Here is an 18,887-nt window from a genome sequence, read left to right as displayed (position 1 = left end):
GTATGCTCATGGTGCCAAATGTTAGAATGTCAAGTGAGCATGCATTCCCCTAGCATGCCACACAGCCTGTGTCAGGTGTGCCGTAAGCATCCACTTACATACTTGTAAACACACCTGCCCACTCACTTCTGCATTTTGTGTGTGTGTCCACAGACATGTGCTCTTGTGGGGACACACATACCACGCATCCTCCCATATCCTTCTGTGTGTCTGCTCCTCATCCTGGATTGAGAGAGCAAGGGCAGCCTGCTACATCAGAGTTGAGTCTCTTAAGAATCAGTCCAGAATTGGGACTCCAGGGCCATCAGCTGCCCCTGTGTGAGGCTCTGGACCTTGCGCCTTTTTGATGATGCAGCCCAGGGCTCTGCCACAGCCACTATGACCTGGGTGTGCCTGTGTGCTCTTGCCTGGGAGGCCTGGAGTAACTGTTATCTCTTCTGATGCTAGTGAGACCGTGAGATAGACAGGGCAGGCAACATGATGCCCACTGACCACAGAGGAAGGAGAACAAGAGGGCATGTGGGCTACCCCAAGACACAGGGGAAGATGGCATCTCCACCTGGCTTTGGCCCCCACCTCCACCCATTACTTGTCTGTTGTTACTTGCCACTGGCTCTTAGATCAATAATCAGGAGACCATAGCCAGGAGGGTTCCAGCTATGTTCTCTTTAGGTTCTAGGGGCTCTCCTGCACTTGAATCTGTGAGCAGCTGCAGGTCACCTGTGGGAGCCTAAGCGTTTCTCATTTCACTCTATCCAGAAGCAGCAGCTGAACAGAAAGGCATGGCTGTGTACACGCTGCTGGGGGGTAGGTACAGATGTGTGGTAGGTGCGTGTAAGCCCAGCATCCTGTGCTATGGTTGTGTTGATCTCATGCTAGCCTCTAACCATGCAGCTGCCTGATACCATGCATAGCTCAGGACCCTCCGCTGCCTAAGCTGACCTGTTAATTAGCTCCGTTTGATGGGAAAGCATTTGGCTCTTAGTCCCTGGTTCATGCATGGATTTGGAATGTAGCCACATGGTTATTTCCTCTTCCCATGTTCCATCCATACCATACATGCCGCAGCTGCTGACATAGGTGGATGGGACAACAATGCAAACTGACCTCCTCCTGCAGCTGGACTTGGGCAGAAGCTAGGCACTTCTCATTTTCTGACCACTTAAGCGACTTAGCCAAGCTAAGGTGGTACCTTTATCTTATTTTATGGTGTTTGGAACAGGATCTCTATGCCCTGGTTTTGGATGGTGTTTTTCTGCCCACCCTTTTCCACTGGGGAAAACCACATGACCAGTGTACAGAAATAACCACCTTCAGCTGGCCACACTCCATCACTCTGACCCTTAGGGTATCAGACATGGAGCCTGTGGTGGGAGGGCTGGTCCCAGCATGGCTAGGAGGGGGATGGATAGAGGAGGAGGGGGTGCTCTGCTCCCAAGGACCACCATGGTCCAACAGAGAAAGCATGCAACACTGTGTTCCCCCATGATTCCTGAATCTTGGGGGATCACAGCTTCCCTGCAATTTCACTGCCCTGCCTGTGAAATACGTGTTATACCACCACCTTCTTACCTGGGCTTTTCTAGACCAGGGACAGGGACTCCCTGGAATCCTGCTGGATCCCTGTGCCTGGAAGTGGCCGCTTGGCTCTGGCCCACCTGTCCAACTAGAATCTGAGGTGTTGTTCAGTCAGGCTGCTTTTGTGTACATGAGGGTCCCTGGGTAGCCCTGGACTCATGCCCAAAGCTCACTTAGCCTCAGTTTCCCACAGCCTGAGCCCAGGCTTTTAAGTAAAACACTTGGTGTGGTAATGTTATGCAGGACCTGCATTGCATCCTGTGTTCATACACACACAGCCATCTCCACCTACTGGACCCTTTTCCCACAGGCAATCACATGGTCTGACCCAAATGAGGTTACAGTTCAGAGAAGTGTCTTCTGTTGAAAAGTGTTGGTGTTTAGGGTGTCGAACTTAAAGTGTAGGTCCCCTGAAGGTCATATTCACCCAGTGTGAGTGTCAGTTTGGGTCTGGGTGGCATGTAATTATGCAGTGCCTTCTGCTGTTCTGTTTTATCTAGGTGTCAATTCAGTCTCTTCTCACACAGAGATCAGCTCCGTGCATCTTCCTGTGCCCCTCCACTGTTCCCCGCTCCCAGCCTCGGAACTGTCACTGCTGTTGTCAGCAGTTCAAGTTGCCTGCCCATGGATAGCAGCCCAATGCCGAGGGTACAGTTCTCTTCTTGAAGCCACACAGTGTGTTCCTTAGGCTGCTGGGGTGTGCACACAAGTTGGGTATTTTGAAAGTGCTACATTCTCGTGCCTGGAGATCTTTTCTAGAAAGGTCTGTCAAGGTATTGAATAACCTGCAGGTGTCTGTCTGGTACTGAGGCAACTGATTGCTTTCAGACACATGCAAACCAGTCCTGAAACCTGCCAGTTGGAGTGAGTGCGAGCCTCCCCCAGGTAAACAGTGTTGTGTTTTCTGCAACGGACGGAGATGGAGATCAGTCAGAACTCACCGCTGAAGTTTCTAGGTAAAAGTTGTTGATTTGCAAAGAGAGAAACAGATTTTTTTAAGTGCAGGAAACGGCTGTGTGGGCGTCAGTGATTGGGTTGCCTGAGATAGCGGGATCCTGGCGGGCCCCACCCTGCCACTTCCTGCCATTGCTGCCCTTCTGCTCCCAGCAGAGTCTGCCCGATGCCCCAGCGACACCACTCACCAGTCAGTCACCTTTAACCTCTCCCCAAGTTAATGATCATCTTTATTACCACTTATGGTCTCTCCACCCTCTACAAGGCCAGCTGCTCTACATGGATAAGGTCATGGTAGCTTTTTGCCCCTTCCCCACAGAGCCATGGACAGTGTACTTGTGTTAGTGAGCAGCCTTCACTCAAGCTACAGGAAAATGGTCCAGCCTTGTGTTGAATTTGATGCCCCTTCCCAAGCAGAAGCAAAAAGTCACTTCTCCTGCAGACAAGTCCTCTCCCAACCATGTGAAATCTATGCAGAGTGGCCATGGCTTTCTCACAGGGTCACTGTGGCCTGCAGGGTACAGGCACAGGGAATGTTCTAGGGTTGTAAGCAGCCAAATCCTATGTGCTCTCAACCCTCTTGAAAGATCCCAGAAAGAGAATCCTGCGTGTCTGGAACCTGGTACTGCCTGTCCTGTCCATGCCCATGCCCAAGCCCCTCGTTACTGTGTGTTGTCAAATGGCATTGCCATCTGAGCCTGTGGTTAGCACCTCTGCCCTGAACGTAACTACTTTAATTCCGTTCCCACGATGGTAGCAAAGAGATAATGCATCGGGCACACTGGAGAACATGACCTACATGTTCCATTTCAGGAAGATTCTGGCATTTGCTAGCAGCCAGGATGGGCAGAAGGCACCCAGGCAGCCCCACCCTGTGCTCAGCCAGTGTACCCACTGCCTTGCTGTTGCCAAGGCCTCTCTGTAGCATCTGTCCAAGGGCCCAGTATAACCAGTGGCTGCTATTGATGTTGGCTGAGGAGGCACCCGTGTGCTGGAAGGGTTGCCGTCCCAAGCTGTGGAGGAACCCTTGCTTCTCCATCTGGTTTCAGGGGCCTGCAGACTTGGTTGTGTTGGGGACAGAGTTAGCAGAATAGTTGGAAAATAGGTATTGTCCACCCACCCTTCTGTGCTCTGCAGAGTGGATCCAGTAGGTGTTCTGTGACTCCCATGATCTTATATTCAGTAGTGTGTAAATGCCTCTCCAGGAGTGGGTCAGTCCAGGCGGTGGAGGTTCTGTGGGACCTGCAGGATTTAAGCTTAGACAGGGCCTTCTTTCCTGTCCTTTTCCTGTCCTCTGTGGTAGTGAGTGGGCAGAAGCAACTCTCAGGCCCTCATTCAGCTGAGGGTCCACCCTTGGCTCACCTAAAGGACTCAAGCTGGGGCTCAGTATGGTCTTTCAGAGCTTGTGGTCAGTAGAGATCTAACCATAAAAGAGAGCCAAGTAGGAACCCTCCCCCAAAGCCCTCCATGAGCTTTTTACCACAGGGCATACATCCCGTTTGCAGACATCACAGTCTGTGGTGACCTTTGTTAAATGTGGGATGGTGTCTCCCTGCCCTTTGCAGAGGTAGCATTCTAGCTATGATGGCACCTTGTAGGGAGGAAAAAAGTGGAGGAGCCCTGGAAGCCCCCATGGCTGTGCACAACGAGAACCTAGGGCTTCCCCGCTATCTGGCATCTGTCCAGATAGCATCTCTGAGCGCTCACTCAAACAGAAGGATTGTGTCAGAGGTACTGTGAAAGAACAGGTGTGGCTTCTTAGTATAGTGAGAGACCTGTCAGTCTGTGTTACTGACAGGTGCAGGCACGTGGCTGGTGCCTGTGATCCCAGCACATGGGGGTACAAGGGACTGTAGAGTGAAGCCCTGTCTCAGAAACACCAAAAACAATGACAGAAGCCAGGACAAGTGTGTCAGCCCTGCCTTCGGTCAGCTTTCTTCTATAGGCTGATGCCACCCCTTTTACCAGTTCCTTGTCAGAGAGCAAAACAGCTGTGTGTGAAAACTAAAAGAAATTTGTCTTTCTTCAAATTTGTCTTTTGTGGACCCAAAGCAAATTGCCACTTTCTTTCCTTTCCATGGTAGAGTGATACCATGACTGCCCAGCCTGCCAACCCCAGAGGTTCCCATGACCCCTGCCCACTTTACAGCAGACAAAAACAGCCCCAGCACAGGTGGGGCTAACAAATATTTGTTCAGCTTTTCTCCTTACTCAGACCCAAACCTCATCCTGTCCCCTCCAATGCACCAAACAGGTCTTCTGAAAAATTGGTAAATATTTTTGGTGGGAAATGTCAGCACCATGATGTGATCAGATTTTTATCTCCTGGGCTTCACTGCTCTGCTGCGCTCACATCTGCCCAGTCTGCAGGGCTCCTGCCTGCAAGCCCTCCGGGGCTGAGACACCAAGGCTGTCAGAACGAGTCAGCGGGAGAACAGAGGTGTGAGCGGAAAGGACACCTTTCTCATGACAGTTGAAAGTTTGAGTCAGGCAATCTGATTTTCTTCTTTCTCCTCTGCCCCCACTTAAGCTTTGTTTTGCTGGTAGGCCTGGACAGAGATGGGTGAGATAGATCCCCAGTGACCTCTTGCTGTCCCTGCCCTGGTGTGATGTCCTTCACCCAGTTTCCAACAGAAGGACTTCCAAAAGCCTGGCCGTGTGTGAGCCACTGTTGCTGTTGAGGGTAAAGGACACTGAAAGTGTCTGTCCTCTAGGACACCTGGCAGTTGTGTGGGTGCTTCTGTCAGGGTGCGCAGCAGTGTGGGAGTGTCCTGGGTTGCAGAGGGTAATGGCTTGGGTGGGGCAGCTGCCCTGACCACAAACCTTTAGTCTTTGTTTTTCTGGTTGTCTTTTTGGAGGGTGTTTTTCCTGTATTTATTTCCCATCTGCAGAGCTGCATTTTTTAAAGCAATGAATAGTGTTAACAGAACTCAGTCTAACAGGAGCAAGTGCATGCTCTCTCAGTTCCATTTTGTTTTATTTGAACATACTCCTCCCTCCCATTTTACATCATAATCTGTAACCCTTATAGCCTAGGCTGGCTTGCCTGGAATTCATGGTTCTCCTGTCTCAGCCTTCAGAGTGCTGAGGTCAGAGATGTACACTATTCCGTATGTATATGGTGCTGGTTAGAGCCCAGGGTTTCCTGTATTCCAAACAAGTTGAGTGCTCTGAGCCCCAGTCCCAATATTGGGTGTTGTTAATCAGATTTTCAGGGACCTGGCACCCCAGACCTCTGACTGTTCTGTATCAGCTTCTTGAATGGAGAAAGTCAACTCTTTCAGAGCTGACTGTTGATTCTGATGTTTTTTTCTGATCCTGGCTCTGGGAACTCCTCAGGGAAATCCCTGAAAAGCAGGCACCTTCCTAACCTGTAATCTCTGGGTGTGCTGGCTCTGTGTGCTGAGAAGACAAACAGCCTTCGGAAACCCGAGAAAGAGAAAAATTTAATTCCTACCAGGGTGGGGCTGGCCACTGAGTAATTTTTTTAGCAGAGTGCGCTGTGGTAAACCATGGAGTTCATGTTGTTTTTGCCGAAGTCAGTGCTGTGTGTGGTTTCGGTACACCACTCGGGCGGCTGTTGAAACTGCTGTGGTTTCCACATAAGGCCTACTGTGCCTCTTCAGTCCCCTCAGCTAGTGCAGCAGCCAGGGTCTTGGGCCAGGGGTGCCGTGCCTGCTGTGCATCCCTTACTGGGCATCAACCTGCCAAGTTTTCGTGTGAATCTTTTTTTGTTGTTATTATTTTGAGAAGGGAGTCTCATTGGCTGTCTCAGAACCAGTCCGTGGCTAGCCTCAAACTCAGAGACTCCCCATCCCTGGCCAAATAATTATTTTATTATCATTACTGTTATTATTAGTTACTATATTTAGGAACTTCGTTTTATTTATTTTCTTTGTTTTGGTTTACTACATTTATTTGCTTCTGTGTGTACATATGTTAGTGGCACACAGGTGGAGGTCAGAGAGAAACTGTCAGGAGTCAGTTCTTTCATCATGTGAGTTTTAGGGATCGTACTTTGGTGATCAGGCCTGGGAGCAGAGCCATCTCCACAGTCCCTTGTTTTGTCTTTGAGACATGACCTCCATGTGTAGTTCATACTGTCTTTAGACTCCCATTCCATAGCCATCTCTCCATACTCATGTCCCAAGAGCCGAAAGCACCATGACCTTGTTGAGACAGTGATTTCTTGATCTGAGGTGGATCAGCTCCACCTCAGAAAACAGGGAAAGCGATTAAGGAGTTAGCAGAAGTGGTTACATAAAAGCAGGAACTAGACCCAGCCTTGAAACAATACAACCACCAAAAATAACTCAGGGTGCCAATCGGGGAAGCCGAGGCGCTGGGGGCTTCCATCATTACTCAAGCCCTGGGCATAATACAGGGTCACACCAGCCTCCAAGTGGCAAGGACCTGCAGCACCTGCACGAGTGTTTGCAAGCAAGCATCCAAAAAACAGGCACCCGAGAGAAAACCGTTTTCCTCCTTTGAAAACAAGAGGCAGCAGTTGCTGCAGGCAGGTTTCATGAGTGCAGTCGCAATTTCTAAATAACGGTTTCAGCTGCAGCAAGTCTTGGTGTGAGACTCTTTTCATCTCTGATCGCCTCTGTGTGCACAGAAGAAACAATACAGCCTCACATCGTTGTGGCCGGCTGGGTTCCTGGCTGCCCCTCCCAGAAAAAAAAAAAAAAAATCCCCCAAGCCAGGGGAGAAAGAGCTCTTCATTAAAAAGATGAGAGAGGTTCAAAACTGGCTAATTACCTTCTGTCCATGCTTGTATGTCTTTAGACTCTCCCAGCTCTCCATACCTTAGAAGAAATGTCCTGGTCTTAATTTTTTTTACTGTTCTTTGTGTTTGAAACAGGGTCTCACATAACCCAGGCTGACCTCAAACTCAGCCTCTCTGTGCCAGAATCAGTCATGAGGACCATACCTAGTTTTTAGTGAAATCCAGGGTTTCACCTCTGGCTAAGCCAGCACCCCACCCTGTTTTTATTGTATGAGACAAGGCAGGCTTCAGACTCAGTCCTTCCTTGGCCTCCCAAGTACTGGGATGACAGTCTACATAGCATAGTTAAAACTATGTGAGATCCTTCCTCTAAAAACAAAGGAAGCCTGTTTCCAGTAGTGACCTGCTCTGCATAGCTGGGTTTCAATATTTCCAGCCGTGGACTTGATAATGGGATATGCAAACAGGCTGAGGAGCAGGCTGCACAGGCTGAGTGGGCAGGTGTGTGGAGGTCCCACCACTCCTCATGACCCTACAGGGTCTAGCTGGTCCAGCCTCTGGCCCAGTACTAGGCCTGCACAAGCATGCTGGTTGTGTATGGTGGGGATGGGTTTCAGAAACCATGGTGGCACAGATGCTCTCTGATTGAGAGAGTGCCCAGGTTTGGAGTTGCTGCAGAAGGCCAGAAGGAGAGTATGTGTGGTCCTGAGCTTCTCCAATGCTCAGGTACCTGAGGAACTCAGCCTTTGTGCTGTGGAGGGCCATGTTCAGTCAACAGTGCCCTGCCCACCCTCCTACCTCCTGGTTGGGGGGTGAGGATGAGAGCAAGGGCCATATACAATGGACAGAGGTTCCGGCCATGAGAAGAGAATGAGAACGCACACAGTAAGTGACTTAGCCACTGGGCTTCAGTCACAGGGCTACAGAGGCAGTCACAGGGAAGTATCTGAGCCAGGCAACAAGTGGGTACTGGAGCACCTCCACAGGGTGCCCTTGGATGTGGATGGACTGGAAGGGCCCTGGCAGAGGACAGATGAAACTGTATATATGCTGGGCTGGTGGGGAGGTCTGAGCAGAGGTTGGGTCTTTGTGGCAGGACCCCTGGCAGGAGGTGTTGGCTTGGGAGCAGAGAGGGCACCCAAATGAGGACAGGCACCCGTCCCCACATTCCCTTTGCCCGGGTTCCCTTTCCTGAAGCTTCCAGCACACAGGGTGTGTTTACACTTATATTCTCAGCAGTCTGTAGACTGGGGAAAGAGGCTCAGGGCAACAGTGAGTCTCTCTCAGGACCAAAATGTATTGGTGCCTTGTGAGCCTCCCCAGGCCCCGTGGCCTGCCTGCTCCCTCATTTCTGGTAAGTGGGCTCATTGCGGACTGGCCTGCAGAGAGGTTGGAGGCTGGCAGGAGGGCAGAGACAACAGCAAGAATATTTAAGAGTAGGAGAGGTAAGCATTGAAGCCACAGGGGTCAGGACTGCTCTGTCGCACCAGGTGTGTGTCCACCCTTCTGATAGTGTCTTTAGATATGTGACCATGACTTGGGCAGAAACCTAAAGGGAGTCTGGGTGTGGTGGTTTGTGCCTTCGGTCCCAGCATTCAAGTAGTGGGTTCTAGGTCAACCTGGTCTACACAGTGAGACGCTGTCTTTAAAGATTAGGAAGGAAGGAAGGAAGGAAGGAAGGAAGGAAGGAAGGAAGGAAGGAAGGAAGGAAGGAAGGAAGGAAGAAACAGCCTAAAAGGACAGTGGCCATGCATCTGCTGTGCCCTAGTGTCACAGGACCCCACTCCAGAAGTGCCCTGTGAGTGTGGGAAGTATAGCTCTGTGGCAGTTGCAGGAACCCTTGCCTCCCCTGTCAGGTTCGTGCCTCCTGATAGTGGCACCACATCTCTGATGTGAAGCTCACTTCTCTTGGTGCAGCACCTCTGGCCTAAGTTAAGCTGTGATACAGCTTGGATCAGACCTATTGCACTTTCCAGCTGTCTGGGCCCAGTTGCCACTGTGTGTCAAGAGGGCTGCAGCCAGGGCTCCATCAGGTACATGCTAGGCTCAGGCTGCAGATGGCTGCCAAACAGCACCCCAGTCTCCATTCCTGCCCCACAAATGGGGAAATTGAGCCCAGCTAGTCCTCAGAACTTTTTCTCCATGAGCCCCAGAGCAGGAAGCTCTAGGAGCACTAGACAGCTGGAAGCTCAGAAGTTGGGGTAGGAGGTTGTCAGTGGTCTGGGCGAGCAGAACACAGTGCTAGCACATTTTACTTGCATTTTTTCAGTTACTGGGAAGATGAATGCTGTCACCCACATAGCCCAGAGCATGTTGATGCTTCTCTCTTTCTTTTTCTCCTTCCATGTTGGTGCCTGGGGTGACTCAGGTTGTCAGGTTTGGTGGCAAGTGTTATATCTGCTCAAGTCTTGTCAACCAGACTGCCATCAGGTTGTACACTGGTTCTAATGGGTTAAAGGTAGGTGTCATGGGCTCAGGTGTGTTGTCCCCACAACCAGGTGTCCAGGGTCAGTCGCTCTAGTTTCTCTCTGAATGATGACTTTGAAACCAGGGAGCTATGCCAACCTGGCCCTTGGGACTGATGTCTCAGCCACATTGAATGTCTAGACCCTGGGTGCTCAGGCAGAGAGGCACATCAAGAGAGGAGTACTGAGCTGGTCTGGCCTCGGAAGCAGGGGTTCTAGAAAAGCCAGGCTGGGCTTCATCCTTTCGTGGTGTGTGGCTTTGCTTAGTGAGCTGGAGGCTTTGCCTGTGGCTTCGTCACCAGGGAGTGCTCCTGCCCCCTCTTGCTGTCTTTAGTGTTTTTAGTGTGTTTCTTTCTCTGCTTAGCTGTGATGGGCTGGACTAAATCATGGGAACAGACTGCCAGTCTTTCTCTCTGACTATTCTTTAAATAGACTCACAGTGATTGTAGGGAATGGGCCAGTGACACCTCAGAACCAGAGCATAGGTACTGGGAACCAAATTCAAGTTTTCTGCAAAAACTGTATCCTTAACTGTCCAAGACACAACCAATTTTAGCTGCTGGGTCTCTGTACATTTATGTGACCTAAAGTGACCTTGGGCCAGGTATGGTGGCACACAGCTGTCATCCCATCACTTTGGTAGGCTGAGGCAGGAAGATAAGTTCAAGGCCCAGCATGGGCTACAAAAAAACCCTATCTTAAAAATAACTTTGCAAGCCAGGTGGTAGTGGTGCATGCCTTTAATCCCTGCATTTGGGAGGCAGAGGCAGGTAGATCTCTGAGTTCAAGGACAGCCAGGGCTATACAGAGAAATTGTCTCAAACAAACAAAAAATAACTTAACAAGAATTAAATCATCTTCTGGCACTGCTTGCAATCTAGTTACACCTCTGCTCCGGGTTATTATAAAATGAAACTCCATGGTATAACAAGTGCAGAGTTGGGCATGGGGTCCTGGATTCCACACCTTCTAAACCCAGAGTCTCCAAACCCAGAGTCTCTCTTCTCTGAATGCTCCGCTGTCCCCAAGACACAGCCAGGCCCACTCTGCACCCCAGCCTGTTGTAGTGAGTAACTTGTGTTTTTGTTTTTGTTTTTGTTTTCTTTCCCCTCTGTTTTTGTTTTGTTTTTCCCTCTAAACTTTCCAGGTCAGAGTACACCTGTAAGCCAGCTGGGTTCTTCAGTCTTCCCCGAGCCCCCCGATCCATTCCAGCCACTTGGGGCTGACAGCGGCGACCCGTTCCAAAATAAAAAGGGGTTTGGGGACCCATTTAGTGGCAAAGATCCATTTGCCCCCTCCTCTTCAGCAAAACCTCCTAAGGCCTCTTCCTCCGGCTTTGCCGACTTCACCTCTGTAAGTTGAGTCCTCCCTTGGCCGCCTTCCTGCCTCGCTTGCCGCTTCTTGGGGGTGGGGGTCCCGCTGCAACTACAGACACTGCTTCTCCCTGATGCTGCTGCCTCCCACCAACTACCTACTACTTTTGTTATTTATTCTGTACTGTCTTCTGTAAGGAAAATAGGTTGTCGATAAGGATGAGAGCTGCAGTTTAGTGGACTGCAGGGAGATGGGATTTCTCCCAGTATTATGCCTGCCTCTGTGCTCAGTGGCTTATGATCTGTGTCCCTCAAAGACTCTTCTGTTCACTGAGTTTCTGTTTGAGACAATGGTCTCGCTGTGTAGCACAGGCTGGCCTGATACTCAGAGTCCACCTGCCTCTGCCTCCCATGTATTAAAACTAACGATGTACACCACCAGGCTGGCTTAGGAGGCGGAACAGGCAGGCACTTTCCAAGACTAACTCTGAACATTTCATCAGGGTTCTGCTGCCTCCAGAAAGGTCTTTGAATGCCAGGGTTGGTAGTTCTGCCCAAGTGCATCATAGATGTAGGAGCAAATGAGTCCAGGCAGGATGTTCAAAGAATGGGAGATTTGGCTACTTTTTCTTTTTTTTTCTTTCTAATTTCTGTTTGATTTATAGCTACACTGAAAAAGAATCCAGCATAAATGACCATGATCACCCTAGGGCCTTCTTCTCTTTTCCGAGGGTTCAAAGAGCTACTTGCCCAGGCTAGGACCTTCTGGAAGCAGCCTGGCCTCTCACCCGTGCTTCTCTGCTGTCTATGTAGAGCTGGCCTCGGGCCACTTCAGGGCATCCTCAACACCCTCCCTCACCTCAGGGCAGCCCATGCTCCGAGCATCTCTGATACTGTCTTCTCATATGCATCTCACTTTTCAGGGTGAGGCCATTTTCCCCAACTTTCCTTTGTTTTTTTGTAAAGTTCCTTGCTGGGCTGCCAGGGGAGACATTGATAACTGTTCTGTTTACTTATTTGTTTTTGTTTATTTGAAATAAGCCTTGATCTTAGTCTAGAATGGCCTTGAACCACCATCCTACACTGCTGGGTGACAGATATCAAACAGACCTGGAGGGCTGAAGTGTGGCCCAATGGTGATAAGACTGACAGCCTGCATATGACCCAAAGTTCCATTCCCATTACAAAAAAAAAAAAAAAAAAAAAAAGCAGTTGTCTCAGGGTACAATAAATACCCAGGGCCTTCCCAGCCACTAGTGACATCTGTAGGACACTGCTATCCTGTGGCGTGGATTGCTTAAGGCAGAGCTGGCCCCAGTGACACTCATTTCTCATCCCAGTACTGGGAGGCCGAGGTAGGAGGATCTCAGGGTTGAGGCCAGCCTGAGATACATGGGAAGAAGTAATAATACATTGGCCCCTGGAGCGCTTTAACTATCTGCACTGCAGCCCATTCAGTTCTTTTGACAGTGCATGCAGTGTGTGTCTTTAAAAGGTGTATTGGTAAGAACCAGAGACAAAAGCACTTTGAGTTTTTTGAATAGCACCAGGTTTATTTTCTAGTGGAAACTATTAGCCAACAAGGTCAGTCCTGGGGCTGTGGGCAGAGCACATGCCTAGCATGACAAGCCCTAGGTCCATCCCCAGCTCTATATGGCCTTTTAGCTCAGCACCAGGCAGGTGAAGGCAGGAAGATCAGGAGTTCCAGTTTAGCCTGGGCTACAAAAATAAAATAATCCGTTAAAAAACAAACAAACAGGGTGCAGCTGTTGTCACATGACCCTGGTGCTCTGTTCAGACAGGAATGAGTGATGGTAAGCTGAACCACAGTGTAGAGAAATGACTGGCCTTTCTGAAAAGCCATTTACTTCCTGTGCCCGCACAGGCAGAGTACCCCATATCCCCTGCACAGTTTTGTCGTAAACACCAGGTTCTGAGCTGTGAGTGGGCTAACGACTCTGTTGTCCCAGAGCAGTCACAGGCTTCAGTTTTATTAAGTTTATGTTTGTTGTTTGGGTTTTGAGAAAAAGACTCACCCAGGCCCGTCTCAAACTTGTAGTTTCTGCATGCTGGGATGTCAGGCACTGCCCCGTACCTCGATTAAATTCTGATTTAAATACCCTCCTCTCCAGGTGGGAAACCAAGTCCTGCCTGCCCTGTGCTCTTTTTTTGTACGAACCTTCAATACTTTGAGGAGTCCTGTGGTGCTATTAGCATACATGGTCCTCTCTGATGTCAGGTGCCCAGTGGGGACCCTGGTAGGGTTCTCCGTTTGCTGGGCTATAAGCACCAACCTTGCATGATGAACCTGCTTTCCAGGCTCTTTAGGACTTTTTTTTTTTTTTGGGGGGGGGGGGGCAGTACACAAGACAGGGTTGGTTTTTCAAGTCAGGGTTTCTCTGTGTAACAGATGCCTGGCTGTCCTGGATCCACTTTGTAGACAGCAGAGATCCACCTGCCTCTGCAGGGATTAAAGGCTTGCTCCTTGGGCCTGCACAGACTCAAAAAAGGCTGCCATCCATCGCCTATGGAATGCAGCCTGATGAATTTAGGCTTTCAGCAACTGATCACCTAAGCTGAGTGGCCACTGCTATCCTTGGTTGGGCAGTTTCCCTCAGGAGCTCCTCACTGTTCATGGAAGTTTCTTGTGGGCTGTGGCTGTAGCTTAGTGGGCAGTGCTCACTTAGCACACCAAAGGTCCATCCCCAGCACTGTGTAAGTCAGGCTTGGTGGTGCAGGCATATTAGATCAGGAGTTAAGTCATCCTCAGCTGGTCAAGTCCCATCATGTCTCAAAAAAAAAAAAAAAAAAAAAAAAAAAAGGACATGGTAGCTAGCACCCTTAATCCCAGCACTTCGGAAGCAGAGTCAGGTGGATCTCTGTGTTGGAGAGAAGCCTGAGCTACACAGAAAGAATTTTTCTTAAAAGCAACAAAAAAGAATTTTCTTTACATCCTGGCAAGCCTTCTGCTTAGCAGGACATCGGAGGCCCAGGGAATTCAGGGCCAGTGTGGGTTGCCGAGGTCCCTGCCCTACAAAACAAACAGCCAACAGCCTTCCACCTCAATCTGTGAGTGCACCCCTTAAGAGCAGAAAAGCTGTCTGCTGTCTGCAAGGCTTCCTTGAGATGCAGGCGGACATCAGATTGGCTGTGTTGGGCTTTGCAGTTGTCTCAGTGATCAAGCTGGGGTGGGGGCCCGGAGCCTGTTCTTATGTTGCAAGCAGGGTCTTCAGAAATAAAATTTGTTAGCACATTCTCAATGAAGGTGTCTGAGAAAAAGTGGATTCCTCATAACTGCTTTGGGCCCTGATATAGTACAGAAGGAAAGTGGCACTCAAGCTGCTGTTTATGGGACACTTAAGACACCTCAGGTTCAGCTCCTGTCCCTTATGTGACCCAGGAGAACCAGAGGTGGCCCAGTCCAAGCACCTCCAACCAGGGCTAGTCAGTAAACCACTGAGAGAATACCTTTTCTGGTATTCTTGTCTCAGCCCAAGTGTGTTGTGCTTGCAAAGCGCATGAGGTAGGTCTGTGTGGGATGAATGAGGTATAGTATGAGAGGGGCTTTGCTGCTCCGCAACGATGGAGGCTTGTCTGGGCTTTTGAGGATGAGGTCCTCATCCTGCCGCCCAGCTGCAGTTCCTGCAGTCATTGCCACCTGCATTTGTTCTTCCCCAAGACAGGGAGGGGACAAGCTGATTTGTGACCTGCCTTTAGGAACAGGTGATGGGACCCCACCTCCCAGCGTTGGCCTAGACTGTTGCCCCAACCTTTTCCCTGCCTAAGTCCCTGTGAGGTTCCTGGGCTCCACCCTTTCCCAGGAGGCCACACCTATTCCAGTAGGGTCCTTGTCACTGGCTGGGAAGTCACAACCTTCTCCTGGGATCCTTTATGGTCCTGATTTTTCCCACCTGGAGCCTACCAAAGTCACTAAGCCACTGTCCCTGCCAGTTACTGGTGACAGCTGACAGACAGATCATTCAGAGTTACTTCAGCACAGTGCCCTGGCTGAAGAAGCAACCACCCTACCCTGCTCTCTGATCGCCAAGGAGGTTGTGAGTTGTCACTCATTTTCTGCTGGTGTCTGTCTGCTCTGGAGGGCTGGAATCTTGTCTCAAATGCCACAGATATCAGCATTCTCTGGAAGAGACAGTGATTAAGGAGACTATTGCAGTCCCTATACAGGCATTGAGCTCTTTTGGGCCTTGGCCTTTCTAGAGGTCATGGAGTAACCATAAGGGTAGCAGGTAAAATGCGGCTTCAGCCTTAAGGAAGATGAAAATATTGACAGCCAGCTGTGGTGGCTGAGGCAGGAGGATTGGTTCTAGGCCAACCTGGGCTACATTAGGAGACCCTGTTTTCAAATGAGAGATTTAAAAAAAGGCTGTAGAACATACCTAGAGTTGTTGGACCTGCCTGCTAGAACTTTCCAGCACCAGGCCCAGCTGCCTGTCTCGAAGGGATTGTTGCCTGGTCCTCCAGTTGGCAGCTCAGATCAGATGCACCCTGCTTCTTCGTACATGGGGTGAAGTGAGGAGCCCCAGCATGGGCCTCTTTTTTTTTTTACCTGCCCAAGGGTCCCTCCACCTACACTCTGGGTCCTTCTCTCACCGTTCCAATCTTCATTTGTAGTTTGGCAATGAGGAGCAGCAGTTGGCCTGGGCCAAGCGGGAGAGCGAGAAAGCCGAACAGGAGCGGCTGGCGAGACTACGACGACAGGAACAGGAGGACCTGGAGCTGGCCATAGCCCTCAGCAAGGCTGACATGCCAGCCTAGTGAGCAGGGGAAGCTGCAGCTGTCTGTATGTACACACCCATGCTCAGAGCGTGCCCAGCTTCAAGCCGTGCCATGCCACAGCCAAGGACAAGCAGGCCACTGGGCCTCAGGCTGCAGGGGCCTTTTCAGAGGCAGAAGACAGGGCTCACCCCTGTAGGTGGGCCAGGAGGGCAGCTGTAGGTAAAAGGCCTAGAACCTTCAAGATCATTTAATGGCTGGCAGAGGCCTCCAGTCTCCTGGCTGTAGACAAGCCCCGCCCCAGCCCTTCCCTGAATCCATGAGGACACACACACACACACACACGCACGATGTATGCATTCGTTGTATAAAAATGAAGTTTGAATGATTAATATAAAATATTTTAATACAAAACATGAGACTGTCTTTTTTTTCAATTAGGGAGCATGGGTGAGTGGCAGAGGGAACCTATAGAGATAGACTTCGCCCTCCACATCAAGGTTGGGGAGAGGAGGTGCACTGTCTGTTTTACTTGTGTGGGGGTTGTGTATGCATATGTAGGAGCTGGCAGAGACCAAAGGGGGTGACCTATCCCTTGGAACTGGAATTACAGGTGGTTGGGAGCCATGCAGCCTGAGTGCCGGGACTCTAGGGTGCTCAGCACAGTGAAAGGTCAGAGGTCAGTTCTTTGCTCCAGTGTGTTCCTTACTCTGAATTCAAGTCATCAAGGCTTAGCAGCAAGTGCCTTTACCTAGTGAGCTGTCTCACGTAGCCATTTTGTTGTTGATAATGGTGGGATTGGTTTTATTTGTATTTAATGGGTATGACTGCATTATTTCTGTGCATCCCTGGTGCCCATGGAGGTCAGAAGGAAGTGCCAGCTCCCCTGGACCAGGAATTACAGGTGGTTGTGAACCACTATGTGGGTGCTGGGAACTGAACCCCAGCATCAAGCATTCTTAACCCCCTAAGCTATCTTCTCACACCTACTGAGGTGTTAAGCTGTGAAGGCCACTTACAGCCACAGAGAAGCCAGTTGAGTTTTTTGGGGTTTTGTTTTTGTTTTTTTTCCTAAAATGCATCTTTTCCATGTGCATGGGGGGAAATGGTTTTAAAAGACAGGTCTCCCTGTCTCCCCACTACTCAGGATGGAGGCAAGGGCAGCTGGCCAGCCTGATCTACATAATGAGTTCCAAGTCAGCCAGGGCTACATAGAAAGACCTGTCTCAGTGAAGGTGACGAATGTTAGACACCCGAAATCAGAAACGCTCCAGGATATGCTGCTTTCTGAGTGCAGACAAGACATGGAACTCACATAGTCATGCTGAGGCCACGAAAATCCTGTGGTGTGCTGACCTGGGTAAACAGCCTCTGGCCTTGGCTGGAGATACCCTTGTGTTTCCCTAGAGCTGACATTTTATTTTGTGTGCTTAGAATCTAACTTGGGGCTGGAGTTGGGAGCTAGGGAGATGCTTGCTGTTCTTGGAGAGGACCCAAGTTTCATTCCCAGCACCCACAGCAGACAGTTCCAAGGGATCCAGTTCCCTCTTTGGCCTCCCACCCACACATATAATACATTTTTAAATAATCTTGCCAGATGTGGTGCTTGCCTTTGATCACAGTGCTGGGGAAGCAGAGGCACAGGCAGGCAGACTTTGGATCAACCTGGTCTACATAGTGATTTCAAGGCCACCAGGGCTACATAGCCAGACTGTTGCAAAATAAATAAAGCAGGGGCTGGAGAGATGGTTCAGTGGCTAAGAGCGCTGGCTACTCCTGCAGAGGACATGGTGCACTCCTCTCCAGCTCCAAGGGATCTCCTACCCTCTTTTGACTTCAAAGGCCTGAAGCACTTATGTGTTACACGTACATATATTCATGCAAACACTCAACACACAAAGTAAAAATAAATCACAAAAACGAAAATAACCTTTTTTTTTTTTTTCAAGACGGGGTTTTTCTGTGTAGTCCTGGCTGTCCTGGAGTACACTGTGTAGACCAGGCTGGCTTCAAACTCCCATAGATCCCCCTGCTTCTGCCTCCTCAGTGCTAGGATTAAAGTCAAACACCACCACCTGGCAATAAATCACTTAAAAAAAATGAGAAAGAAGCCAGGTGGTAGTGGTGCACGCCTTTAATCCCAGCATTTGGGAGGCAGAGGCAGGTGGGTCTGAGATTGAGGCTAACCTGGTGCACAGATCAAGTTCCAGGACAGCCAGGGCTACCACAGAGAAACCCTGTCTTGAAAAACCAGGAAAAAAAAAAAAGAATAAAAAGTGTTGTGTAGACCTGTCTGAGCCCCAGAATCTCATTATGATGTGAAACATTTCAAAAAGTAACTCAACTAAGCATATCGGCTCACACCTGTCACCCCAGAGAGGCAGGCAGACCTGGTCTACATAGTTAAGACCCTGTCTCAAAGGGGGAAGTGAGATTTTTTTCAGCTTTACTTTTTATTTAGATGTGTATCTGTCACGAGTGTGCAGTGGCTAAGGAGGACAGATGAAGGGAGGCGTTGGAGTCCCTGGAGTGAGAGTTACATACAGGTTGTTGGGAGCCACCCAACATGGATTCTGGGAATTGAATTGGAGTCCTCCGTAAGAGAAGTATGCACTCTTAACCCTGGGCTTCTCTCCAGCCTCGTATTTTACTTGATATTTTAAACTTACATTTATTTTGTGTGGGGCAGGGAGGCTTTCTCCACTGTGCGGGTCCAGGCATCCAGCTGTTGTGGGAATTCCTGGAAGAACCTGTGTCCACAGAGGCTGATGAGAGCTGCAGGGATGTGGAGGTGTTGGAAGGTTGCAGGTCCAGAGCCCAGCTACAATTTATCTTGGGCTAGCTTTAGCCCCTTAGCCATGGGATGTATACCAGCTTCAGGAAAAAACAAAAACACCTGAAACCTCCATAACTTCTGTCAGCAGAAAAGCCGGGAGCCATCAGGCAGCATCAAGCTGAGTGCTCTCCAGGTTGCTGTAACTGTAAATGCATTTGAAAAGCCCTTGAGGGAAAAAAGGACAGAAAGAAAAACCTTTGGTTGTGACTTTATTTTGTTACTGTAAAAACTTCACAAAACTGCTTCCATCTTGAAACATGGAATTTGAGGTGTCTTAA

The 18,887-nt window shown here is 49.7% G+C and overlaps 1 protein-coding gene across 1 annotated transcript in view; it reads left to right on the top strand.

Moving 5' to 3' along the window:
• The window catches only part of Eps15l1 (epidermal growth factor receptor pathway substrate 15 like 1), a 70,559-nt gene extending 54,378 nt beyond the window's left edge, over positions 1–16,181 (top strand). The window contains exons 15-16 of the mRNA XM_055597309.1: positions 10,874–11,079; positions 15,672–16,181. Coding sequence (XP_055453284.1) covers positions 10,874–11,079; positions 15,672–15,815 — 350 coding nt within the window. The 3' untranslated portion in view covers positions 15,816–16,181. The remainder of the gene's footprint in view (positions 1–10,873; positions 11,080–15,671) is intronic.
• Positions 16,182–18,887: the final 2,706 nt, after the last annotated feature.

The sequence above is a fragment of the Psammomys obesus genome, unplaced genomic scaffold (genome assembly GCF_907164565.1).
Source record: "Psammomys obesus unplaced genomic scaffold, mPsaObe1.curated_primary_1811, whole genome shotgun sequence".
Lineage (NCBI taxonomy): Eukaryota > Metazoa > Chordata > Mammalia > Rodentia > Muridae > Psammomys > Psammomys obesus.
Note: the sequence above shows the minus strand (reverse complement) of the source record. Positions and strands in the feature narration are given on the sequence as shown.